Genomic DNA, 27,315 nt, shown 5'->3' on the forward strand with positions numbered 1-27,315 from the left:
TAACAAAAATGAGGGCACCTACCACACCCGATACCAACACTTAGTCTAAAGACAATGTGATCTCAGCCGGAAGATGGGCACACAGTCCCCCGACACAATTAAGAGCCCACTTAGGAGCACCTGATGTGTGACCAGGTGGCACTTTGGAGCACTGGGTCAACTGGACAGCCATCTCACACCACACGCAGAATCCGACTCCAAATGGGGCCGAGGCCAACCCCGTGAAATACACCATTACATTCCCCTCTCAGACCGGGGCCTTCTGTCTCCTGCTGGAATCTGCCTAAATCAGGCTTTATCTAGAAACACTGCATGTAGGAGTTACAGATCTGTGTACGCGACCACCCGGGATTCCCACTCCTCACACACCGTACAGAAAGGCACGCCTGTGGGCCCCAGGTACTGGCCCCAAACTGGCAAACACCCACGTCCAAAAGTAGCTGAGTGGATAAACTGGGCCAGAGATCTTACCGTGGAACGTTATGCTATAACGCTACGACAGGATGAACGAAACATCCCAACCTTTTTCATTTCAGGGCCCCTTTACACTCTTCGAAATGATTAAAGACCCCAGAGACCTTTCATTTTATATAACCAAGCTTTTATAAACACATACCTGTTCATTTCAAAATACCCATTTTAAAATAAATCTCTTCGTTTTAAAATAACGATACTTGTTAACATCAACAACGTCTCTGACGAAAATAACCTTACGTTTTCCAAAACGAAAGTGAGAAGGTGGTGCTGCTTTCTATTTTTGCAAATCTTCTGATTGTCTGGCTCCAGAGAAAAGTGGCTCGGTTTTCAAATCTGTTTTCGCATTCAATCTGTGGTGCTATGTTGTGTCGGTTGGAGCAAATGAAGAAAATTAGCCTCACACACATAGCTGGTTTGGGAAAGAGAGCCGGAGTTTAACTGCCTTTCCCAGTTACCGTGGAGACTCCCCCTGGATGCTACCCCGAGACTCGACAAGTGAGAATTTCTTCAAGATCAGACGCAACGTGGCACACGTATCCCTATCGACGAACTTGCATCCTGTTCCTTACGTCAAAATCCAACAGCTTATCTTGCCTGTCGAAAGAATCTTTAACCCATCCGTGATTCTGTAACTATGTACACATCATTTGGAAAACGCTGGCTCAGTGAGTTATGATGGCCTTCCAGACGATGCCATTTCATCGTACGCCATTGGGAAAAAAAATCTGTCATTAATATCGCCCTCTGTCTCATCGGAAAGGGTTGCAAGTGCTGACAGGCCGTCACGTCCACAGGGGTAAACGGGAGTTTCCCCAAATCCGAATTTTCATGCGAAAACTCAGATTCTGGCATTGGCAACAAAGACGATCAATTGTTCCGTCTGAAGGGACGGGGCCGCTTTGTTCATTTCTCTAAATGTGTCTGCCGAACACCCCAGTTTGAGTAACGGTGGCTTATCTGTGAGTCACAGTCACTCTATCAGATAAAAATTGTGCACTCTTAAAAAAAAAAAAAAATAGCGAGTTCTGTTTGCAACCCATAGAACTACACCCCTGCCTTTCCCCGCGGTTCAGTATGGAAGTGTTTTATGCATGCTTTACCACCCCATCACGTGGTATATTCAAAAGACTCCAGGGTTGACATTTCATAAAATCAATGATTTCTCCTGCTTTCTCAAGGGCAGCCTCATGCGACACTGGATTATAATGACTGCTAGCACAGTCTGGGGTCACTGCCTTCCCCCACCATCGCTTCTGTACCTTCAGTACCAACATTGACAGCGAAAGGCCAAGTAACGTCTTCAAATAATCACGAGAGCCATTGTAACTCATCCACTGGAACAGTCTTAGGGAGACCCTGAGGGTCCACAGGCCGTGCTTTGAGAACTTCTGCATTATACCAACGCAAAGCAATACAGATGAACCTTAAAAATGTGATGCTGAGTGAAGAAACAGACACAAAGACCATCTCCTATGGGATTCATTCAGGTACAAGTTCGTAAAGAGCAAAACTACACTATGTTGGTTGGGGATGTAGGCTTGGTTGATAAAACACACCGGGGGATCTTAAGACACTTCTCAGGAATTAACAGACAAAGCAGACAAAAACTAGTAAGGGAGATTCAGACAGAATTAAAAAGCTTAGTCCAAGGGCCACACACAGAACCCCCCACCGAACAATAACAGAATTAACGCTCTCGCCAGGCCCAGAGAACGCTCATCAAAACTGACGATACACGAGGCACACAGCCAGTCTCCACAAAAAACAAGGAACGGTATTATGTGAACCGTATTCTTTTCAATGCATGCAGTTTAAAAATCAGTAATAAAAAGACAACTTAGAAACCCTGCCTTGCAAAATTTTTAAAGTCTCCTTTTAGGTGGTTTACAGGTTGGATAAGAAATCGTAACGGAAAACAGAAAATATCTAGGGCTGGTGAATAAAAATACCACGCATCAAAAGGCGCGTGTGAGGTGAGCTAAACCAGCAGCAGAGGAGGCATTTACAGGTTTCAGACGGTTTTACTAGGAGAGAGGATGAAGATATGTGACCTGAGGAGGCGGGAGGTCGGGGAGGGTACATTCGACGAAGATACAAGGAAATGACTTAACTAAGCCTGTTGGCAACGTAACTCACTCACGTGAATGTGCGTTACCGCCAGTCTCCAGAAACGCGTCCAAAAGGTCGCTCCCAACTCCCTACAGTGTCTGCATCTCAGCTGCTCAATCCCCACCCACTGGTGAATTCCAACGCCAAGGACATCTTCCTCACCCTCGTGGATACCCGCAGCCCCACTTTCTTACTGGATCCTTTAAGTTTATGTATTTATTTTGAGAGAGAGAGAGAGCGGGGAGGGGCAGAGAGAGAGGGAGACAGAGGATCCCAGGCAGGTTCCACGACGCGGGGCTCTAACTCACGAGCCAGGAGATCGTGACCGGAGCTAAAGCCAGACGCTTAGCTGACTGAGCCGCCCAGGCGCCCCTCTTACTAGGATTCTTGAAGGTCAAGTGCTCCAGCTTGTCGCTGGCGGGAGCCCTTCCTCCACCCCACTAACCGCAGACACGACTGTCCCAAATTCTGAGCTCCACTGGGACCTCACTGCTTCGAGATGAACTCAGCTTGTCCTTCTCTAAAGACCAAGGGGGGGCCGCGCTTGGAAGAGAAATCCAGACCTCGCTCAGGTTGTCCCTGAGTTTAGCTGGGGAAAAAAAAAAAAAAATCAAACTTACTTGATAAAAGACACTTGCAAACTCTTAGAATCACGGCAAGGAAGGACTACAGAGGAACTCAGGTGTCCTTTCTTCGATTCCTTCTCTTTTACCCAGAATCTTCTTCCCCTTTGAATGTCCCTCCTCTCTCCCACTCGTAGGAAGCTGCGAGGAGGTCGGAGGCGGGGAATCAAGGTGAAGAGGCCGGCAGGAAAGGCGGCTGGCTCCCTTCCACGCTGCAGCTCCCCGCACCCCCGGTGTCGCGTTTCCAGCGCCAGACAGCACCCGACACTGACCCCTGCTCAAATCTGAGATGTCAGCTGGCGATCTGACAGGTGACATCGGACGTCTCACATCGTGACCCGCCTCCCTCCTTCGCTCCCTTATTCCCCCCAGACGCCTTAAGCCCACTGGACCAGGGAGGAAGGGAAGGGACCGTGCGGGCAATGGGTATGATGGCCACGGGTCCCCTGCCTTCCCAGGGCGGGACGGGCCTGCGCCCTGGCAAAACCACAAGCCGGGCCAGGACGTGGTGGCCTCACACGTTCTGCTGTGCAATCCTGGCCAGATCCTCGATGCTGCTCTCCCGTGATGCTCTTACTGGTGACTTCTCTTCCCCAAACCTTTTCCAGTTCAAGCCGCCTTCCCAACCGTAGTGGGTGTCCCCCACTTTGCGCCTTACCTCACAGAGACAACAGAAATGGGGGGCCGCCAGGCTTGACTGTACTACTCTGGCAAAGGTTGTGGGAGAACCATCCACTCCTCAGATCCTTCCCTGGGCAGCTCCCTCCTATCAGAAAGGTTCCAGCCCTAACGCGGCCTTCTCGAAGAGCCCTTCGCGGACCCGCTGCAGAAAGCCACTCTCCTGACTTACTCTATCCCCAGTCCGGTTTCATTTCCTTCTGGGATGTGTCAGAAAGGTAGGGACCCGGCCTGTCCCCACACCCTCTCCCCAGCACCTAGAACCCAGTGGGTGTTCAGTAAATAGTCACCAAGTAAACCAATTTCTTTGGGAAAACTAGTTCTGAGTGACCAAGAGCCCCAGGAGCACACCCACCCGCCTCGCACAAAACTATGGCCCTCGTGGGGCACGTGGGCGGCTCTGTCGGTCGAGCATCCAACTTCAGCTCAGGTTGTGATTCTCGCGGTTTGTGAGTTTGATCCCCGCAACGGGCTCTGTGCTGACAGCTCAGAGCCTGCTTCAGATCCTGTCTCCCTCTCTCTCTGCCCCTCCCCCGTGCTCTCTCTCCCCCCTAAAAATAAACATTAAAAAAAAAGAAACTCAACCGCTCTCTTCCCAACTCAGACCTTTACGAAATCAACTTTTCCCTCTGCTTTGTTTTATTCTGAATCAAAGCTCTCTAGCGCCTTCTTTAAGCCACTGCCGCCCTGTGTCTACTATCCCCTCAAGCTTTTTTTTTTTTTTTTGGTCATTCTAGAGCTTTTCAGGTATCTGGCTTGCGTTTTTCTGCTCTCCCTTATCCCTTAGTATTTTTAGTAACTCTTTCCACATGGTCAGTGACATCGTCAGTGACTGCAACACACGCGTCAACTGCTGACCACAGGGCAACCCCGGCCTCAGTCTCGTCCTGGCTTCCTCTTAAAAACCTCAGTCCGACTCCGGCTCAGGTCGTGATCTCGTGGTTCAGGAGTTCGAGCCCCGCATCGGGCTTGCTGCTGTCAGCACAGAGCCTGCTTCGGATCCTCTGTCCCTCCCGGGCTCATGCTCTCTCTTTCCCTCAAAAATAAATAAAACATTAAAAAAAAACCAAAAACAAAACTTCTCAGTCTCCATTTTTCCCACCAGCCTGCACTTGGTAACTCGGTTGCCCTCACTCCTCACGGAATCCTCTGTGCTGGCAGGGCTCTGTGCTCCAAGCTCCTGGACACACACGGACTTCCCGCGGGTCTGCGGTCTGGATCCTGCTATTGACGCAATTCTCACCCCACATCCAACGCCCTGGTCTTCCTCCCACACGCTCTCCTGATCTCATTGTACTCCAGCAAACCACTACGAAAATCTTCAACTACCACGTGAGTGTATTCAATCGCAGGTTGGGTTATTTAAAATCACGCATTAAGGGGTGCCTGGGTGGCTCAGTCAGTTAACCGTCCGACTTCGGCTCAGGTCACGATCTCACGGTCTGCGCGGACGGCTCGGAGCCCGGAGCCTGCTTCGGATTCTGTGTCTCCCTCTCTCTCTCGCCTTCCCCTGGCTGTGCTCCCTCTTTCAAAAATAAAGAAACATTTTAAAAAATAAATTAAAAATAATAAAGTAAAATTACACGCTAAGATACAAAGGAACGGGAGACTTGGGTAAGCAAGAGGCGGCCTTTCTATCTGTAACACGGCCAGTCACGTTAAACAGAGAGCGCGGGTACTGCACGTTCTCATTTGGCTCCCACGACGGCAGGTGCAATTTACCTGAATTCCCAGCCACCACCTCCCACGATCACGTGGCCGGAAATACTCACGTAGATAAGTCCTGAATAGTAGCGGTCCTTCAGGTTGTGTAACACGGAAGCTTCGTTCAAGCACGTCAATTCCGCCATATCCTCCACCTTGGAAAACTTAGGTGGGTTCATCTTCTGGATGTCATCTTTGTTGACCATCGCCTTCTTTCCGTTCTCAGCCAACTCCACCATGACCTCATCTCCCCGCTCTTCCTTGATACTGGCTGCCTCGAAACCATGGCGCTCCGACGGGATCCACACTAGCTTTTTAGCCGTCCAGTCGGCCTGAGTGGCGGGGTTGTAGATGACCGCTCTGTCCACAAAGAGGTACCTCTCTGGGTCTTCGAGTCCGGCTCTCTGGGCCATTGTAAACAGAAGGATCCAAGAGCAATTGCCTCTAGGAGAGGAAGACGAGGAGGAGGACAAGGTTAGGTGTTTACAAATACTGGACAACTCACAGATTTTACTCCTCTGAGGAACTTAAATCAAAACCTTTGGCCGACAGGAAGCATCAACGGTAGCAGAGGCACTGGGGCCATCCCCTTCACGGCCACGCTAACCGGGCATCCAAAGTAAATGTCAGGGGTGACCACAAACTAGGAGCCCTCAAGACATGCCCTCTGTTACCAAGGGCTGAAAACCAAGCAGGGGGAAGAGGCCGAGTTCCTGCGGGACTTTCCCCCCGGCCCCACCTCATCTCTTCTCTTGCCCCCGCCACAAATTAAACAGGGAGTCAAGAAGGCAAAGAAGAATGAAGACAAGGAAAGCAGAGACTCCTGATGAAAGGTCACGGAGGTGGTGCCTGAATTACGGTGGCCACGGGACGGAGCTACAAAAGGCACAGTAGCTGCTAAACAGTAAACCATCAAGGGGTGCCTGGGCGGCTCAGTCGGTTAAGTGTCTGACTTTGGCTCAGGTCACGATCTCACGGGGAGTTCAAGCCCCGCATCTGGCGGTGCACTGACCACTCAGAGCCTGGAGCCTGCTTCGGATTCTGTGTCCCCCTCTCTCCCTTCCCTGCTCGTGTGCTGTCTCTGTCTCTCAAAAAAAAAAAAAAAAAAAAAAAAAAAAATGAATAAACATTAAAAAAATTTTTTTAAAGAGAAAAACACGTTCTTTCAAATTAGGTTAGGAGTTAGTCTAGAACATTCGTGATTTTCACAATTAATGTATCTTAAGACCTAATTGGTTGACTCAACACCCATCTGCCATTGGTTCATACTGAGCCGTCGGCCATGGATCCATACATGCCCCTCTCAGCTGCGTCTCGTCCTATCCTTGTCCCCCTGACTTTCTGGATCAAATGACAGGATTTTACAGTCATCACTCACCTTTCTGATGTGACTCATCACTCCTGCCTGACAATATCTTTGTGGAATCTGACGCCATCATTAAACACTTTTGTTACTACCCCAAATTCCAGGTTATTACAAATCCCAGAAGTATGGTCTCCGTGACCTCGTCCAAATCAACCCAAGAAGCCAACTGAGTAACTCCTCCTGCTCTATCACATCTTCCCAGTTTTTGCCTCCCCCACAAAACGATGGGGGTTCTTAGTAGGCAAAAGACAGAAAGCTGCAAGGCCAATCATGGAGTAGTCCAGGGCTGCCTGGCTGGCTCGGTGGGGCGGGCGACTCCTGATCGCAGGGTTGGGAGTCTGAGCCCCACTCTGGGTATGGAGATTACTTAAAAATAAAATCTCAAAAGAAAAGCAGTCCAAAGTTGTTAAGAGGCTCTTAACCTTGGGTCCACAAATTTCAAGCTCCGTGAAATCACTGAAATGGTATAAAAACGTACATTTCAGAAATTATTTGTCCTAAGGCAACGCATCACAAACATGCACGCCCCAGAGCCTGGTTCTCAAACTTTGGCGGGTGCAGCACGCAAAAGGCTTGCTGGAGCCCCATCCCAGAGTCCCCAGTTCAGCGGGTCCGGGGCGGAGCCTGGTAATTTGCATTTCTAACAACTTCCCAGAGGCAGCTGGTCCTGGCTCCCCCCCCCACCTTTGAGAACCATCACTCCTTAGTTCTCTGGTTGCCATGGTGAGCCACTGGCGTTAACAGGTATGCTGGCATAGAAACAAAGGTTGACACCCAATGTTCTAGACTAATTCTTAACCTGATTTAAAACGTATATGCTACCATTTTGAAAATCATGGACTTGAGTAAAACAAAAATCAGAAAACAAGACGAAACAAACGAACAAAAAAAAAAATCACAAAAGATGTACCATTAAGACTTCTCCAAACAAAAATGCTAACATGTTTTAGAGTTCAACTTGTATTTGCCTTCTTTGGCATTCACGTGCAGGCGGGCCATACAGTACAGAAACTTTTCACGGGGAGCATGTACAGTCTGAAGAATGGTTTCCAACGCCCATCATCACCTCCAGGGACCGGCTTTTGTAAGACCAGTAACACGCTTTCTGTCTTTGCAACGTATACTTTGCAAACCGCTAAGAAGGGAGCCATGGCACTGAGGGGGGAATCATCCAAGGTCAATCTGGACCCGGACAAGAGGACACACACCCCACCTTTACAAATGGCAGCCTTTTGAAAGAGAAAATATCCCACCCTAACAAAATATGGCAACAAGTTACTCTCACGATTAAGAGGTATGAATGAACTGGATACCCCACATGACACCTAGGAAGTGGTCTCGCTTCTCGTAGGCGCGTGCGCGCACAAATTTCTGTAATTGGCATGTAATTACATTGGGCATGTAATTATATGCTTAAGTTGAGTGGGTGGCTATAAATTAGAATAGCTTAACAGGTCATTTCTGCAGCAGACCTTTTTTTTTTTTTTTTTAAAGTAAATTATATACTTAAAAATTAGTTTGCCGAATCGGTACATTTTATTTTCTTTTCTTAAGTTTATTTATTTTGAGAGAGACAGAGAGAGCGCAAGCAGGGGAGGAGCAGAGACAGAGAGGGAGAACCGACTCGGGGCTTAAACTCATGAACCGTGAGATCACAACCTGAGCCAAAATCAAGAGTTAGACGCTTATTGGACTGAGCTACCCAAGTGCCACCCCAAATTGGTACAGTTTAAATTTATCTGTATTTTTTTCTAGGTGAGGAAATGATTGTCATGTAAGGTGGGGGGAAAAAATAGATCACAAAAATGTTAATTATAAAATGCTCCTGATGTTGTGGGGGAAATTTACATACACGCTTTTTTTTTTTTTTTAAAGGGAACAGATAATAAGTGGATAAATAGGAACAGATACACATTGAATCTTCACTGGATAGTGAGATTACAAATTACTTCCACTTTTCCAGAGTTTCCTACAAGTAATTAGATGCTGAGCGGACCGGACCGTTTCCTGTTCCTGGCCGTATGGTGAGCACTTAGCCGCTTCCGGGGGCCACAGGACACTGACCAAGTATCACAGGCGTGGTCCCTACCCTCATCGTGACCTTCACCTTCTCCACAACCCAAAACCTACCATTCCTCCCAATCCTGACCCAAATGCGGCCCTCTGAGAAGTTCTTTTTCAGGTCAATCTAGCAACTTAATCCTTCTCGTCCTCCCATTTTCGACTGCTCTCCTGGCATTCTTCGTGCTCTCCCTGCACTCTAGCAGAGGGCTGAGCAGGTAGTAGGGACTCAGGCTGCTGAGTCTGATCGAGTTCGGGCGGCCAGCGAGGAGGCTGTGTTCACTTTAACTCCATTCCTTCGTGCATTTGGTCCCCGATCTTGAGAATACTGCTATTTAACGGTGAGCCCGCTCCCAAAAGCCTAGTCTGCGGCAGGGAGAACAGCACAATTTTTAAAAATAGCAAACACTGCTCTCTATCGTTAATTACGGCCGGGCACTATTCTTTCTACACGGTTTACCTTTACCGACTCTCAATCCTCACAACCATCAATATCTCCATTTTACAGATGAAGGCGTTAAGGTGGAGAGAAAGCCGATAACCAGCGCGAGGTCGCGGGTGTCACAAGCAGCAGAGCTGGGGTTAACCTCAAGAGTCCCAGCCAGGTGACCGGGGGTGTTCTGAAGGGCGTGAAGTATGCTCCACGCTGCCTCTCCACCAAATAAAAATCCTATCGATTCCGGTTTCAAGAAGGCAGGCTCAGCAATGAACACACTAGCACAACTCCGCAAAGGCTTTACGTTTAATAGGAAAAGAAAAAAACCACTTATACTTAGGAGAAAAGGGAATGAAGAGGAAGCTCTTTGCAACAGACAGAAAGATAACTGGAAGGTGTTTGGCATCATCTGGAATAACTGGCTAATTGTAGCGAAGTCATTGATCTGTAGACGAAGGAACCCCCTACTGAGCCAAAGCCCCATCCCCTTGACTGGATTTAGACACACACACACCCCCTTCCCACGGCCATTTTTTACTTCCAGCGAAATGCCACCCAGCAAACTTCTCAGCTGCCTCCCGGCACCTACTATAGGCACAGAGATGGGAAAACAACTCAATTTTGTGAAGATCTTACGCATGCCAAGCCAAACAACGATGGATACATTATCTGTGATAGCACATCTCTCTAGAACAGATCAACTAAAACAGAATTGTCCCACCTGGTTTAACACCCCCACTGAGGCGACTTCACCTTACAGGCACGTGGGAACCTATTAATGCGCCAAAAATGCCGCGGAACCAAATGAGCACGCCCCCAAACCAAACGCAAAAGGGCACCCGCTATCTGTGGCCCGCACCTTCTCTCTGCTAACATCTTTCCGCTGGGTGTGGAGGCAACCCCAGGAATTTCAATGCTTCCCATTCGCTGAGAAAGTCCACCAAATGCTGAAGCATACAGTCTCCCCCTCCCCGCACGACGTGCCCTTCAGAATTTCCTCCAGCTCGCCTTTCATTCTGTCTGTCTTCATTGTGATGATTTCCCCAAGGAGCCCAAATAAAAAGCCAACCTCTGGGGTCACATCCCTCTGCTGCAAAAGCTCGGGCTGCACACCGCCCGATTACACCATATGCTTTCTCCAGATAAGGCCAGGGAAGAACCGAATTTGAGACACAGAAGTAAAAGGATGCATAAAATAAAATGGCCACTTTTTCAGAATCCGAGACAGACGGGGGCATACTTCAACGTCAAAAGCATGGGACTAAGAGAATACTTGGTAAGGGCAGACTGATGAAGGAAATAAAACAATAAAGAGATTAAAGTTTTCCAGAGTGAGGTACTATCGAGAATAATGAAGCCTGCCTCAGAGAATCTTCAGTTCCCAGCATTAAAAAAAAAAAAAAAAAAAAAAAAAATCTCAGCAAAGCCAAAGTATTATATTTAGTATATTATATTATTGGGCAAAAACAGCAGCCTTTGTTCCGTTCGCAGGCTGGAGCTACCCCGCCTGCTCTCCCCTACCCCACCCCACCCCACCCCAGCCACCCCACCCCGTTGCATCCACCGCAGTGGTCTTGAACGGAGCCGCAGAGGCCCCAGAAACAGATAACGGTCACAGGCAGAGGCCACGCCACCCAGCTGAGCCCAGACCCGCCGAGCGACCAGCCTCCCTCCCCAGGCCCCGGCTCCCGGGCCGGCCGGCCGGGCCGGGGGGCCTCCCGGGTCCCCCCGGGCCGCACCCGCCCACCGCAGGCCCACAAAGCCCCCGCGAACGCCGCGACTCGGCGGCTTCCACTCCCCTCCGACCCCATTCCAGGCCCATTTCATGGGCTCAGGGTGTGACCCCAGCTGCAGAAGGCCAGCCAGAGAGTCCGCGGCGAGCCGTGCCCGGATCGCTTACACAATAAAGGGATCCCGAGGCGAGGGCTGACCCTCCCCCCGGCCGCCCTGCCGCAGCGCGCCCCCGCCGCATTTCCCGCCTCGCCCCCCACCCCGCCCTGGGCCTCGCCGCGCGTCCGGCCTCGGCCCCCCGCGGTCCCCCGCCCGCGCTCCTGCCCCACGGCCACGGCGGAGTCCACCCACCCCTCCGCGCGCCGGTGGCCGGCTCGGACCCTCGCCCGCCGCGCGCTGCCCGGGCCGTGCGGAGGGGCCCCTGCCCTCCGGGCCCCCCACCCCTCGGGGCCGGGAGCGCCGCCGGCCTTCCGAGCCCTGCGAACCCTCTACCGCACCCGGGCTGCCGGGCCGGCCTAATCCGCCCGGGAACCCACCCAGGGGCCGGCCCTTCTTGTCCGGCGCCCCCCACCCACACCCAGGATCGCGCTTTCCAGCCCGCACCGCGGCTCCCTCCCCTCGCGGGACCCCCGGGGCCTCCACCGGAGCACTAGGCCTCCCGACCCCCGTGCCCCACGGATCCCACACACCGAAGACCAGGTCCCTGCATCCCCACCCCCGGATTGCCATCCCCAGCCCCCCCCCCCAAGGGTCGTCCCCCCGGCACACCCAGGCCGCGATCCTTGCAGGGGTCTGAAGCTCCAGAACCCTATTCCTCGACTCTCCAGAGGGCTCTCCACCCACCGGGGTCGGTTCCCTCCGGCACCCCCCGCCAGGGCCGGTCCCCGCACGAATCTCCGGCTCCGCAGCACCAGCCCTCCACCCAGCGCCCCCTCGGTCTTTTCCGTGCTCCTGCCTCCCACAGGCGCCCCGCACCCTTCCCCCGGCCCGGGACCCTTCCCTCCCCCACCGCCGTGCCCCCGCCCGCGGCCGCCGCGTTCGGACCCGGGCCGCCGCACCTCTCACCTTCAGCCGAAGATGGTGGCGCCGGCGCACGTCCCCAGCCGAGACCACAGATCCGGCCCCTCAGTCCCAAACCCACCGCTGCCTCCGCCGGGCTCCTTTAGCACTGCCGCTCGGGGCTGCCCCACCCACTCCCACCCTCATTGGGCCAGCTCCACGCCCGTCACCGCCGCCCCCAGACCCACTGGTCCGTTTGCGCGCCCATCTCCAAGGGAAGACGTTAGCAACCCGAACGAAGCTACCTTCCCGAGGTCCGCTCCCTCCACCCACCTGGAATGATGCTCATTGGCTCCCGCTCCCAGCCCAGGCCGCCGGGGCCGCAGTCTCGTAGGCTGTGCCGCACGCCAGTCACAGATTCCGGGAGGTGCGGCCGGGGCAGCCGCGGGCGATTGGCTGGCGCCCGCGGAGACGGACAGCCGGGGCCGGCCGGGAGCCCGCGAGCCCGCGGAGCAGCGGCTGCGGACCCCGCGGGGGCCCGGGCCGTGCGGCCGCCGGGGCAGGTGTGCCGCCGCGGGGAGCCCCGAGCCGCGCCCGGACGCGCCTCGCCCGGCGTCGGGCCGACGCGGCAGCCCACTCGGGCGCCTCGCCGCCCCCTCTCCGTGCCGCAGCCGGCGTGCCCCGCAGCCGCACCGGCTCCCACCGCCGAACCGCGGGCCCCCGGCGCTGCCTGCAGGGGCGGGGCCCGAGCGCGGTCCACAGGCCTTACGTCACCCCCGGCGCTGCTGCGGGGGGCGGGGGCCGCGGCTCTGCGGCTCACCTGCAGTGGGGGGAGGGGGCGGAGCCCCGGGCGGCTCTGCCCATGCGCGCGGGCGCCGCCGGGGGCCCCGGGCCGCGGGCCGCGCCGCAGCCGCCGTCGCGATCCCGGGCGGCCTTCTCCGCTGCCGCAGTTGGGGTGTTTGCGCGGGGAGGGGCCTCGCTCCCTACCCGGGCTCCTGGCTGGGGCTGAGATCCCAGAACGAGAGGCGAGCCCGCCTAGGAGAGAAGACTCGGGAAAAGGACGTTCGTCCACCTCACTCATTCGTTCTTTGCTTCATTCATTCATCACAAGGCGCCCCCGTCCAATCCCCTAGCGCCTGTAAGCTCTTCGGAGGCCTCAGAAGACTTTGGAGAACTGGAGGGGGCGGGTTGGGGGGAGGGGGAGGCTCCAAAATAAGGAAAGGAAACTGGAAAAATTGAAGCTAATAAATATTTAATATCTGAAATATCTGCAGCATCCAGTCAACTGTAACATGGCTTACATAATTACATATAACAGAGTTTAAGTCACAAGAGCAAAACGAATTACTTGTTCTGCCGAAAAGTGCAAATCATCAAAAGCCCTTTCCCAAATTTTTAGAGCAAAATGCAGTTATTTAATGTTGGCGATGGGTGCGTTGCAATACGTGTGATGTAAGTGGGTAAGCCTAGGAAACTTGCAGTCTGGTTAAAAAAAAAAAGTGAATAAAGCAAAAAAAAAAAACAAGGCAGGAAATGATAAGGAAGGGTTGGCTGGTGGAATTCAGAGAGGGCTCCAAGAGGCCTCTGAGCGCAGTCCTTCCTGGGGAAGTCGGAATCAGGTCCTGTGTCCTTTGTCCTAGTGCATCTGGTTCCCCACCCCCCACCAGGCCCCTGGGGTAAGCCGCTCCTTGTCCAGGTGACTTGTGACTTGGTTCCATGAAGAGGTCTGCCCTTAATGCAGTCTGCACGGGGAGTACAGGTTAACTGTGCAAAATACGCGAACGACATTCCTCTTCTGAATGTTTAAGTGTGTTCAGAGAGGACCAAAGACTCCACTGGTCATTTCTGAATGCAGTGTGCCACGCCTAGAGCATTCATGCACAGACAACCCTGTTAGCCACCAAGTCTGTAGTTTCCCACAATTTTTTTTAACGTTATTTATTTTTCAGAGACAGAGACAGAGCACGAGTGGGGGAGGGGCAGCGAGCAAGGGAGACAGAATCTGAAACAGGCTCCAGGCTCCGAGCTGTCAGCCCAGAGCCCCATGCGGGGCTCAAACCCACAAACTGTGAGATCATGACCTGAGCTGAAGTCGGATGCTCAACTGACTGAGCCACCCAGGCGCGCCCCCCACGTTTTTTTTTTTAATTAATTAATTTTTTTTTTTTTGCGGGGGTGGGGGAGGGACAGAGGGAGAGAGAGAATCCCAAGCAGGCTCCACGATGTCAGCACAGAGCCTAGACTCGCTGCTCGGATCTCATGAACAGAGAGATCATGACCTGAGCTGAAATCGAGTCGGTCGCTTAAGGGACTAAGCCTCCCAGGTACCGCTTCCCACAATTTTAAAAGAAACTCAGTGGATCCTCATCAGAAGAAGGCAGGAAACTCACCAGAATTAAACGTCACAAGGATGTTAGTCTTAATGAGAAATCAGTATCAAAGGGAATGTTCCCAAATGTATCTTTCTGTAGCCCCGGCGACTCTCCAAACATTTAGACCTGAGGTTTTTAACTGCCTGCTGGAAATCTGCACCTGGGTGAGAGGGAAACCCCAAAGCAGCAAGTCTTAAAGCTCTTTTCTTCCTATTTCCATTTCACCCCACCACCCAGGCTCACCCTCTCTCGAACTTCCCTTTGTCTGTTAATGGAAGCAGCCTTGAAACCCCTGAGCCCTTCCTCTCCCTGGCTCTGATATCATGTCCCTCCTACCTCTATCATCCAACCAACCAGGCTCCGCCCCCATGGAGCTGTATTCCAGAATCTGCTGCCATTTTGATGAGAAAAACACAGGACTTCCAACCCAATAAACCTGGTTTTGAATCCATCTCGGCCATTACTGGGTGTTCAAACTTTGATCAATTCTTTAACCTCATCTTTAAGAGGGGGAAATAAATATGGGGCGCCCGGGGTGGTTCAGCCGGTTGAGCGTCCTTGGCTCAGGTCACGATCTCGCAGTTCGTGAGTTCAAGCCCCGAGACGGCCTCTGTGCTGACAGCTAGGAGCCCAGAACCTGCTTCGGATTCTGTGTCTCCCTCTCTCTCTGCCCCTCCCCTGCTCGCACTCTTTCTCTCAAAAAGTAATGAAAGGGAGATATAAATAGATACTTTAAGGACTCATTCAGTGGATACATAACAGGATGATGTACCAGGGGGGAAAAAGGGGCATCCCGAAATATAGGAGATTAACAATTGTTTTTCAGTCTACAAGTTCATTACAAGTGAAAGAAATCTTTCCCTTCTTTCTCCATGGTAATTTTTGCTGACAGTCCAGGCTGCTTTACCCCCAGAAGAGAAAGTTCACAGACCATTGTTTTGCACTGTTTAGGTCAGAAGTCCAAACTCATTCCCTCAGGGTGGTTCCGGCCCATGAACCTGTTTTGTTCTAACTTTTTTGTTCCATCTGCACAGGGCTGATACGAAGAATTTTTTTTTTTTTTTTAATTTATTTTTGGGACAGAGAGAGACAGAGCATGAACGGGGGAGGGGCAGAGAGAGAGGGAGACACAGAATCGGAAACAGGCTCCAGGCTCCGAGCCATCAGCCCAGAGCCCGACGCGGGGTTCGAACTCACGGACCGCGAGATCGTGACCTGGCTGAAGTCGGACGCTTAACCGACTGCGCCACCCAGGCGACCCTTTTTTTTTTTTTTTTTACTTGAATGAATTCCAACATTTAAAAATCTATCCAGCACCATTAGCCATTAGGGAAAAGGAAATCAAAATCATAATGAGATACCACTCCATACCCACCGGGAATGAACCGAAAAGATAGACCAGAGCAAGTGTTGGTGAGGACGTAGAGAAACAGGAAAGCTCAATCATTTCCAGTGGGAATATAAAATGGAGCACCCACTCGGAAAAATCATCTGCCACGTGCTTAAAAACTTCAACATAAAGGGATCCACGAGGCTACCCTTAGGTATCTACCAAGCGACAACAAGAAAAATGTAATACGTGTATGGACCCAAAGACTTGCACACAAATGCTCACGGCAGTGACAATATTCACAACAGTAGAGAGAAAAGAAAGGAATGAAAGAAGGAAGAATGGAAGGAAGGAATAAAGAGGAGGAGGGACAGCGCAGAAATTAACGGTATATTTACATGAGGGATCTTTTCTGTTTTAATTTTATTTTCTATTTTTTATTTTTTACTTTAAAAATGTTTTTATTTATTTTTGAGAGAGAGAGAGAGAGAGGGAATGAATGAACAGGGAAGGAGCACAGAGAGAGGGAGACACAGAATCCGAAGCAGGCTCCAGGTTCCGAGCTGTTAGCACAGAGCCCGACTCGGGAGCTCATGACCTGAGCGGAAATTGGACGCTCAACCAACTGAGCCACCCCGGCGCCCCTACATGAGAGATCCTATTGGGATGATGGAAATGTTCTAAAACTGATTCATGGTGATGGTTGCACAACTTGATAAATCTACTAAAAAAAAAAAAATCACTGAATTTTATACTGTGAATGACATGATTTGCAAAATACACCTTAATAATTAAAAAAAAAGAGAGGGGCGCCTGGGTGGCTCAGTCGGTTAAGCGTCCAACTTCGGCTCAGGTCATGATTTCATGGTTCATGAGTTCGAGCCCTGTGTCGGGCTCTGTGCTGAGAGCTCAGAGCCTGGAGCCGGCTTTGGATTCTGTGTCTCCTTCTCTCTCTGCCCCTTCCCAGCTCATGCTCTGTCTCTGTCTCAAAAATAAATAAAACATTAAAAAAAAATTTTTTTTTTTTAAAGAGCTATCACATGAAAATCCAGATTTCTGGTTTCCCTTGAAAAATTAGATCATCTGGGGTCACCCGGGGGGCTCGGTCGGTTAAGCATCGGACTCTGCCTCAGGTCGTGATCTCATGGTTCGTGAGTTCAAGCCCCGTGTCAGGTGAGCTCAAGTCCCACTTGGGGTGAGCACGAGCCCTGCTTCTCTCTCTCCCTCCCTCTTCGCCTCTCTCTCTCTCCCCCTCTGCTCCTTGCTCACCTGTGCTCTCTCTCTCTCTCAAAAAAAAAAAAAAAAATTGGTAGATCTGGAAATTCAACAGCAATTTGGTGATGCTTCGGCTGCCACTCATTCTTAGACAAAGCATGTGTCCCCCAGTATGCCTCAGTCACCACTGACCCCTGTGGTCTCTTAGAGCCGACCTGCTTCACTCACTGACACCCATCCTTCCTTCCTTCCTCTTTCTTTCTTTCTTTTTTTAAGTAGGCTTGTCAGCCAGCGCAGAACCGAACTCACGACCCTGAAATCCAGGCCTGGGTTGAGATCACAAGTCAGATGCTTAACTGACCGAGCCACCCTCACTGACATTCTTTGCCTAGTCTTTTTAGCCATTTCTTTGAGTTTTCTGTCCTTGTTATGCCTGTTGAGGAATTTCAAGCCAGATCATCTAAGAGACATAAAAAGGGTAGTAATTTTGAGTTGAAGAGCTGTTTCCCTGGGGTGCCTGGCTGACTCAGTCAATGGAACACTGACTTGATCTCAGGGTCTTGAGTTCGAGCCCCCATTGGGCATGGAGACTACAAAAAAAGAAAAGAACAGTTTCCCTGACAGTGGGAAGGAGCCAGAGGTTTAGAGTGTCCGTGACAAGTACAGAGAGGGGCCTCCTTTCAACATGGTTCCTGGGAGGGCCTTGGGGCACAGACAATTGTTTTTAAAAATTTCCGAAGCAGGCTCCAGGCTCTGAGCCGTCAGCACAGAGCCGGACACGGGGCTCGAACTCACAGACTGTGAGATCATGACCTGAGCCAAAAGTCAGATGTGACTGAGCCACCCAGGCACCCCAGGGCGCAGACAACTGTAATGACCAACTTACAGCCTGCCAGGGACAATCACATTTGACCAGCCTGACAGATCAGTGCCCACCTGTTGACATCTTGAATCAGCAGGAGTAATGCTAAAAACAGAGACTCCAATGAGCTGAGAAAGGAAAAAAACCTTCCAGAATTTTCTTGGGCCTCTTAAGCTCTGGGGTTCTGGGAAGAAAAAAAAAAATACAAATGAACCATGAGAAGAGTTTCCTGAAATGCACTAATGTAAGACTTCTTGCCAACTATGTAGGATAAGGCTAAGTCAGATTTCAGGTGATTTAGAAACACGAAGGCATGATAGTTGATAGCCTCTGCATCCTAATATCATAGAGCAAGTCACATCTGCTGTAAATGCTTTTTTTTTTTCCCGCAAATACTTATTGAGTGTTTTTTGTGTCTAGATTGTGCCAGGTGCTGAGGAAATGCCTATATCAACATAGGCATAGTCTCTACCCTTGGGACCAAGGAGGTTGGCAGGGGCCAGATCATGCCCTATAGAAGCATACATCTAGCAGGAAATATAAGCAAATAGGCTGATAATTATAGTTATAAATAACTATATAATTTTAGGGCAGGGGATCTGAGTCTGGAGTCCATGGAAATCTAAAGCATTTTAATGCCAGGGGCACCTGGGTGCCTCCGTTGGTTAAGTTTCCATCGCTCGATTTTGGCTCAGGTCACGATCTCACAGTTCATAAGATCAGGCCCCGCAGTGGGCTCTGAGCTGACAGCACAGAGCCTGCTTGGGATTCTCTCTTTCCCTCTCTCTCTGCCCCTCCCCTGCTCGATTTCTCTCTCCCTAAATAAATAAATATACATTTAAAAAGAAAGAATTTTAATTCTATAAAACCTTTGAATTGCACGCAAAATTTATTGTGTGCCTTTTTTTTTTTTTTTTTCTGGGGAGGAGATCTACAGGTCTTAGCGGATTCTCATAGAGTCCCCTGATCCAAAAAAGGTTATGGGAATCCAATGTAGTATGATAAATATAGGGGTGGGGACGGGGGATGTCCCAGACAGTCTTCTTAGAGAAAGTAATTTTGAAAATGTAATCTGAAGAGTAAGACGTTAACCAGAGAGAGGGGGGAAATTCTTTCTGAGAAAACAGCCCAGAGAAGAGAGGGCGCAGGGTTTTCTGAGCACAGAAAGAAGTTCAGAGTCGCCAGAGTCAAGAGAACAAGCAAGGAGGGGCAGCGAAATTCTGGGACCAAGGAGGTAGGCAGGGGCCAGATCGTGCCTGTAGACCCTGAGGTGGAATTCAGATTTTATCTGGAGGACAACAGGGAACCACGGGAGAGTTTTCATTGGAAGACTGACGTGACTGGGGTTGCGTTTTAGAAGGATCCCACTGGTTATAATGTAGTGGATGGATTGAAGCGGGGTGTGGGAAGATTATTTAAGAGACCGCTGCAGCAAAAGTCCAGCTGAGAGATGCCGGTCACCTGGTCCCAGCAGGCTGGAGAGATGTGGGGATTACTTGTGCAAGGATTAAGTGAGGTATTTTGTGGCAAGCCAACTCACGAAGATACTACATGGAGCAAAAGCATATCTACAGTGCCTAGCACAACGCTTAACACATAAACCGATTCCTTTCCTCCTGGGTCTCCTGGCCTTCTGAATTAAAAATAATCACCCATTGAATCCTATGCACACATTTTTATAGAAATGTCTAAAACTCCTTACATGTTTTTGCCTCCATCAAGACCAGCGCTGTCCCGTAGAAGTGAATGGTGATGGGGCGCCTGGGTGGCTCAGCCAGTGAAGCATCGGCCTCTTGGTTTCGGCTCAGGTCAAGATCTCACAGTTTGCGGGTTCGAGCCCCGCCTCGGGCTCTGTGCTGATAGCGTGGAGCCTGCTTGGGATTCTGTCCCCCTCTCTCTCTACCCCTCCTCCCTCACTTGTGCTCTTTCTGTCACTCTCAAAATAAATAAGTAAACTTCTTTAAAAAATTTAGAAAAGGTGAAGTGAAATCAACGAAATCAATTTTTTTAATGTTTTTTTTTTTAATTTTTTTTTCAACATTTATTTATTTTTGGGACAGAGAGAGACAGAGCATGAACGGGGGAGGGGCAGAGAGAGAGGGAGACACAGAATCGGAAACAGGCTCTGAGCCATCAGCCCAGAGCCCGACGCGGGGCTCGAACTCGCGGACCGCAAGATGGTGACCTGGCTGAAGTCGGACGCTTAACCGACTGCGCCACCCGGGCGCCCCAATGTTTATTTATTTTGAGAGAGAGAGAGAGAGAAAGAGCGCAAGCAGGGGAGGGGCAGAGAGGGAGAGAGAGAATCCCAAGCAGGTTCCGCATTGTCCGTGCAGAGTCCGACCCAGGGCTCGCTCTCACAAACGGTGAGGTCATGACCTGAGCCGAGATCAAGAGTCGGACGCTTAACCGAGTCGGACGCTTAACCAACTGAGCCAGCCAGGCGCCCCTGGAATTAATTTTAACAACGTATTAACCCAAGGCAGAGAGAATAATACATTTTGACACGTCATCGGTTAAAAATCATTAATAAGATGTTACACATTCTTGTCCTTGTGCTAAGTGTTCAAAATCCAGTGTGTTTTTGACCTGTGGCACATTTCATTTCAGACCTGTTGCACTTTAAATGCTCAAGAGTTACACGTGGCTGGTGGCTACCATGGAGGACAGAGCACAGGGCACAGAGTTAGACGGTCAACACCTTGCGGGCAAGTCCAGTCTGTTCATCTGGTATCCCCAGGAACTAGCTCCATGCTTCATACATAACAGAAGCCCAGGAACTATTGGATAGAAGGATGGATGGATGGATGGATGGATGGATGGATGGATGAGGAGATCCCTTCTAGCTTTCCAGATGCCATTTTAGCCAAGCCCAAGAAGGTGAGCAGGATTGCAGCAGAAAAGGATGGTGGGCTAGGGGCGCCTGGGCGGCTCAGTTGGTTGGCCATCCGACTTTGGCTCAGGTCATGATCTCACGGTTTGTCAGTCTGAGCCCCGCGTCGGGCTCTGTGCTGACAGCTCAGAGCCTGGAGCCTGCTTGGGATTGTGTGTGTGTGTCTCTCTCTCTGCCCCTCTCCTGGTAGTGCTCTGTCTCTCTCTTTCTCAAACATAAATAAACATTAAAAGTTTTATTTTGAAAAAGAAAGAGAGCATAAGCGGCGGAGGGGCAGAGAGAGGGAGACACAAAATGGGAAGCAGGCACCAGGTTCCGAGCTGTCAGCACAGAGCCCGACGTAGGGCTCAAACTCACAAGCCGTGAGATCATGACCTGAGCTGAAGTCGGATGCTTAACCAACCGAGCCAACCAGGCACCCCATAAACATAAAAAAAAAATTTTTTTTTAAAAGGATGGTGGGCTGGGTGCAAGAGACCAAAACCCAGGCAAGGAAAAGTGATACCAGAAAACAGTGGGGAGTAACGGCATTTGACTACAGGATGTACTGCACGCAGCAGAAAACAAGGTGGGAAGTGGTCCCGGAGTTTGTCGAAAGCCAACGCCATACCCTATACATCCGGGGATTCCCAAGCGTCCAGAGTAATTGCCAAACAGTAAATATTTAAGGAGCAGATGGACAGAAAAGTAAGAGAAAGAGGTGGCAGAAAAGGGTAACAGGAGAAAGGAAAATGTTAGCCATGTGGACAACCATTGCTGGGGTTCACGTGGGCAAGAAACAAGCCACCGGAAGGTTTACCGGAGAACCTAGGTTGTCATCATTCCGGGGACTCCGGAAGGCAAGCCGTTGGAGAAACCCGGAGTCTGGTCAATGGTCTGAAGCGAAAGCAAGGTTGTTGGTCTCTCAACGTCTGCTGGTCCCTGCTAGATGGGACCTGGTGGGAGCCTGGAGAATCATGTGATGGTGCAGAGGGCCCGAGTTCAAAATCAAGCCTGACTGTTGTCGTATGACGTGGCGTCATTGTCCTTAGTCCAGTCAGGCTGCTATAAAAGAATTCCAAGTAACTGATGCTTGATAAACAACAGAAATTCATTTCTCACAGTTCCGGGGGCTGGATGTCCAAGATCAAGGTGTCTTCAGGGTCAGTGTCTGGTGAGGGCTTCTTCCTGGTTTGTAGAAGCCCATCTTCTGGCTGTGTGCTCACGTGATTGGAAAGGCAAGGGAGCTTTCTGATGTCTCTTTAATAAGGGCACTAGTCCCACACACGAGGGCTGCATTCTAATGACCTACTCACCTCCCGAAGGCCCACTTCCTATCACATTAGGGGCTATGATTTCAACATACAAATTTGGTGGGGGGTGGGGGGTGGGGGGAGGACATAAACATTCATTCCATTGCGTAACTGGTCTCTCTACTTCTGCAAATATTTGAAATATTCCATGACAGAGCATTCATTTTTTAAAGATTTTTAAGATTTTTTTAAAGGACGAGTGGGGGAGGGGCAGAGAGAGAGAGAGAGAGAGAGAGAGAGAGAGAGAATCCCAAGCAGCCTCCGTGATGTCAGCACAGAACCGGAGGCAGGGCTCAAACTCAACAAACCATGAGATCATGACGTGAGTCAAAATCAAGAGTCGGACGTTTGATCGACTGAGCCACCCAGATGTCCCAAAGATTGTATGTTTTTAAGTAATCTCTACACCCAACATGGGGCTCGAACTCACAACCCCGAGATCAAGGGTGTATGCTCCACCGACTGAGCCATCCAGGTGCCCCCCCCCAAAATCATTTTTGTCGGTAGGATTTCTACCGGGAGGGCTGGATTTTACGGAAAAGGCAATGAGATCCTAGCGAAAATAAGAAATTCCTTCGCGTGATGCTCATGGGGTCTCAACCTACTCGCGGAAACGCTTGTCTCCTGTCCCTTCAACACAGTGGCTTCTCCCGGTAACGGCCTCTCTTGCTTCTTTCTGGCCATCTTCTCCCCTTTGCCGGTGCTGTTTCCCATGGGAAGGCCCCTCCTCGACTCACCCACCTGGCCGGGTTCCCCCATAATGTGCAGGCTGAGTCAACTCACCTCCTTCTGAAGCTTCACTCAATACTCTGGCCAAAACGTTGAGTTCCTGTTGTACTTAAACCAACTTTGTTTCCTGCCTGTTCACACCTCTCCCTCTAAACTAAAACATGAGCTTCTTCGGGGCACAGTTCCTCCTTCCCTGAAGGCAGGGCACAGAGCTGGACCGCTGACAAATATGTAATCAATGGCAAGTATCAGGTCAGCTTGTGATACCAAATCCCGGCTCTGCTACTTTTACGCTCTCCTCTAGTCCCTGTCCCAGTGACCCCACAAACTGGATTAATCCTAATTCCCTGAACGCACCCCCAGGCTTTGCCACCACCCCGATCCGGTCACAACACTTCCTCTGCCAGGGCCTTCCCCAGATCCGCGCCTACTGAAATTGTACCTGTGCTTGGAGGCTGGTCTCGGGCACCTCCCTCCTCCAAAAGCCTCCACCTCTGCTTCCCATCCCTCCTCCAGCCCAACCAAATGTGATTCTTCTTTTCTTTTAATTTCTAGAAGGATTACACAGGAAAAAAAAAAATCACCGAAAGCTTTGACAATCTCATGGAAACTATGGACACTCTCTCCTTGCCCTGAGGGCACACGTGCACACACACAATGTCCCAGTTAACTTTGTGAGGGGCACTCATGGAACCAGGTTACATTCCCGCCCGGGTCCCTTCCTTATAACATTGATCATAATTCTTCTGGTGCTCAGGTGACCCGTAGACGAGACTTGTTCTTCTAGATTATGAACATCTTAAGGGGAAAACTACATCTTGCCTGACTTCATGTCCCCACGGCACCTCATATGACGTGGCATCCATCATCGGTGTTTGAAAGACGTTTGTTGTCAGAAACTCTCCAGGATCCCACTGGTAGATGAGCAAGAATATTCTAGTCAAGTTAACTCATTTTCTTCCTTTTTAAAGAAAATTTTTAATATTTATTTATTTATTTATTTATTTATTTATTTATTTATTTATTTATTTATTTATTTATTTTTAATTTTTTTTTCAACGTTTTATTTATTTTTGAGACAGAGAGAGACAGAGCATGAACGGGGGAGGGCAGAGAGAGAGGGAGACACAGAATCGGAAGCAGGCTCCAGGCTCTGAGCCATCAGCCCAGAGCCTGACGCAGGGCTCGAACTCATGGACCGCGAGATCGTGACCTGGCTGAAGTCGGACGCTCAACCGACTGCGCCACCCAGGCACCCCTTTAATATTTATTTTATTTTTGAGAGAGAGAGAGAGAGAGAGAGTGCGGGAGGAACAGACACAGAATTCGAAGCAGGCTCCAGGCTCTGAGCTGCCAGCACAGAGCCCGACGAGGGGCTCGAACCCACAAATCGCGACATCATGACCTGAGCCGACGTCAGATGCTTAACCAACTGAGCCACCCAGGCTCCCCAGCTCATTTTCTTCTTCAAAGAAGTCTGGCCAAAAGTGGTTGGGATTGGGAAGCCAGCGATGGGACCACCCGGTGCAGTGCGTCCCCCAGGGAGCCTTGCGGAAGCTCTCTGGTGTGAGAAACACCACTGGGGGAGCTCAAGCAAAGGCCTACACTCCCCCCTATTTTTTTTTTATTTTTTTTTTAAATGTTTATTCACCTTTGAGACAGAGAGAGACAGAGCATGAACAGGGGAGGGGCAGACAGAGAGGGAGACACAGAATCCGAAGCAGGCTCCAGGCCCTGAGCCATCAGCCCAGAGTCCGACGCGGGGCTCCAACTCACTGACCACGAGATCATGACCCGAGCCGAAGTCGGACGCCCAACCGACTGAGCCACCCAGGCGCCCCGGCTCCCCCCTATTTTAAAGTCAAGTTTTCATAGTTGTGCAGTGTTTCTGGCGTATGAGGAAATGGTGCCCTGTGATGCACTCATAGAAGGAGATTCCCCAATTTCCTTCTATCGAGAACGTCTATGGCTCTGAGCCAACTGATAACAGCACTATTTTCCATAGAACGTATGTGAATGTTGGCTGGCAGGTGGGCAACGCCGAGGCCCTGCCCAGGAACCCAGCTTCCACAAAGGAGCTCCAGACCCCGCGTCTAACCTTCAGACAGGCGTGTGGGAAATCACAGCATCTCGACCTGTGCAGGCGGAAGGGGCCGTAGAAGCCACCCCGTCATCATTTCACAGATGACGCACGGAGTCGGACACTCGCCCAAGAGCACACGGCAGGCAGGCGGAGCCACGATTCGCCCTAAGTCACCAGCTCACTCTCCATCCGGGGTTGTCTGTATATCAGCACGGTTGGCCGCGGCAGTCTTGTGGCGTGCCTACTGTGTGCAGAGCTCCTACTGCGTGCGGAGAAAAATAGTTCAGAGCATCTCAGGACGGGTCGTAGAATGCCAAAGATGCCAACGTGTTCGGGTGGGGGGCGGGGAGGGGTGGGAAAGAACTCACGGAAACGGGGGGCTTGTGCTCAGCTTGGACAGAAGTACGGACAGGCGGGCAGAAGCCGTCAAGACCACAGGGAGTCTGGGGGAGACCGAAATAGAGGCATGGCCATTCTTCTCCCAAAGTGTCTATTCACAAATCGTAGAGACCTCCAGTTACCTTCTCTTCCCTACAATGCCTGACAGCCTGTGAAAATGCCTAAGACTTCCTCCAGGTCCCCAACTGGAGGCGAGGTTTGTGCTACAAGCAGGTGACCTCCAGGTGATGTTTAGCACATGGGTTAAACCGAGAGGCTTTGGAGACGCGGCCCGAGTTCGAACCCCAGCTCAGGAGTGACTCCACCTTAGCCAAGTCCCTTAGCCTCTCTGGGTCTCCGTTTCCTTCCCACGTGTCAGGTCACGACGTAGGTTCGGGGACGGCCGTACATGAAGCCGCGAGCCTGGTGTCTGGAATGCACGTAACCCCTCAGTAAATGACAAGCTGTTATCATTCTGGTACTTTGCTCTCTCGTCTCCCTAGTCCTGGCTCCTGAGTCAACAGGAAGCTGGCCTAGAGACAGATGAGCGCCCCCCCACCCCAAACATACCTGGAGTCAAGATCTATTAAAAGTTTATCTCTCTTCATAGCCACATCTTTCATTGTGGGGGGTGGGGGTGGGGGTGGGAGAAATTCGGAAGAGCTAAATTGGGAACAGAAAATCTGCATCTGACAAAAGGTATGTGCAAACACATGTTTGCAAGTGAGGTCAAGGTTTCAAAATACCCCTTCTCTGACAGATGAGTCAAGCCCCACACACCGTGGTCTTGCTATTTACCGCGCATGACGGCACATTCTCCCAGCGACGGATAGGGTCGCCCTGCCAGGAGTTATATTGGACGGAGTTACTCATTGGAAAATGTGGCTGCATTGCCCAGACTGAGATCTGAACTTGGACTTCCAGGGATTTCACCCAAAATAAGCCGAATTCCTCAGTTATAACTGTCACAGAAACACAGCCAAGGAATCTGTTTGTCAGACCAGAGGCGGCCGGCTCCTGCTGGGGGAAAGCGTGGGTCCAGGCAGTGGATGCTCATGGCCTTCAGCAGGAGAGCACAGGGCACTGGGCTTGCCTGCCCCTCGGAGCTTTACCATTACTGCCAAGGATGGTCGCCAATTGGTCATTCGTTCTTTGCTCACGCCCTTATGATCCCCGAATGATGATGGCTAGCCCTCGTTGGGAACCCTCTGTCTGATCTGATTATTGAAATAGTGCCTTCACACAGGCGCCTGGCTGGCTCAGCCAGTTAAGTGGTTAGGCATCCGTCTTCGGCTCAGGTCATGATCTCACGCCTCGTGAGTTCGAGCCCCAAACTGGGCTCTGTGCTGACAGCTCGGAGCCTGGAGCCTGCTTCGGATTCTGTGTCTCCCTCTCTCTCTGCCCCTCCTCTGCTCGTTCTCTCTCTCTCTCTCTCTCTCAAAAAGAAATAAACACTTAAATAAATAAATAGATAGATAGATAGTGCTTTCACAGGGCACCTGGCTGGCTCAGTCAGCAGACCATGGGACTCTTGATCTTGGGGTTGTAAGTTTGAGCCTCATTGGGGCAGCGGAGGGGTGGACTGTACTTAAAATTTTTTTTAATCTTAAAAAAAAATTAGTCCTTTTAGGTAATGTTCCGTCTTCCAGACCACCACCCTCCCCCAAGCCCTGCTGCTTCTCTCTCTCTTTCTCTCTCCCTCTCTCTCTCTCCCCCCTCCATGGTGCTGGGTTATGTGGAGGAGGGTTGCTGATGTAAGTGTCTCAGGCCTCCGGGTCAATGGCCTGTATTCTCTCATCTGCTATCTTAGGACACGTCTTTCTCCTCCTCCTGGGGTCCTGTGGTCTGGGGTCCTGTGGTCTACACAAGAAGCCCACACTTTCCACCCAGCTTTCAACGCCCTCCCCACTAGGAGCTGGATTTCTACCTTCAACTTTCTCTGGTATGTTTCCAATTTGTTCCTGAAGACCCAACTGA

The 27,315-nt window shown here is 50.9% G+C and overlaps 1 protein-coding gene and 2 long non-coding RNA genes across 12 annotated transcripts in view; 1 reads left to right on the forward strand and 2 right to left on the reverse strand.

The window, feature by feature from the left end:
• Positions 1-12,672, reverse strand: part of MYH10 (myosin heavy chain 10) — a 132,225-nt gene extending 119,553 nt beyond the window's left edge. Inside the window, exons 1-2 of one of the 4 annotated variants that reach the window (XM_047833220.1) lie at positions 12,518-12,672; positions 5,660-6,035 (exon numbers count right to left, since the gene is read on the reverse strand). In XM_047833220.1, coding sequence (XP_047689176.1) covers positions 5,660-6,004 — 345 coding nt within the window. In that variant the 5' untranslated portion in view covers positions 6,005-6,035; positions 12,518-12,672. Of the gene's footprint in view, positions 1-5,659; positions 6,036-6,969; positions 6,991-9,087; positions 9,358-12,250; positions 12,392-12,517 lie in introns of those variants that run through there. The other 3 variants (XM_047833219.1, XM_047833221.1, XM_047833222.1) reach the window with 3 other exon arrangements.
• On the forward strand, positions 7,815-9,606 carry LOC125151775 (uncharacterized). The gene is made up of 3 exons (XR_007146950.1): positions 7,815-8,251; positions 8,833-8,981; positions 9,527-9,606. It is a non-coding gene; the product is annotated as an uncharacterized LOC125151775 (long non-coding RNA).
• A 792-nt stretch (positions 12,673-13,464) lies between the features above and the next one.
• LOC125151649 (uncharacterized) overlaps positions 13,465-27,315 on the reverse strand; it is a 72,962-nt gene continuing 59,111 nt past the window's right edge. For 4 of the 7 annotated variants that reach the window (XR_007146897.1, XR_007146895.1, XR_007146896.1 and 1 more), the window contains 2 exons: positions 22,932-23,791; positions 14,399-14,716 (listed from right to left, as the gene is read on the reverse strand). This is a non-coding gene — a long non-coding RNA (uncharacterized LOC125151649). Of the gene's footprint in view, positions 14,050-14,398; positions 14,717-22,931; positions 23,792-27,315 lie in introns of those variants that run through there. The other 3 variants (XR_007146894.1, XR_007146891.1, XR_007146892.1) reach the window with 3 other exon arrangements.

This window comes from Prionailurus viverrinus, chromosome E1 (assembly GCF_022837055.1).
Source record: "Prionailurus viverrinus isolate Anna chromosome E1, UM_Priviv_1.0, whole genome shotgun sequence".
Lineage (NCBI taxonomy): Eukaryota > Metazoa > Chordata > Mammalia > Carnivora > Felidae > Prionailurus > Prionailurus viverrinus.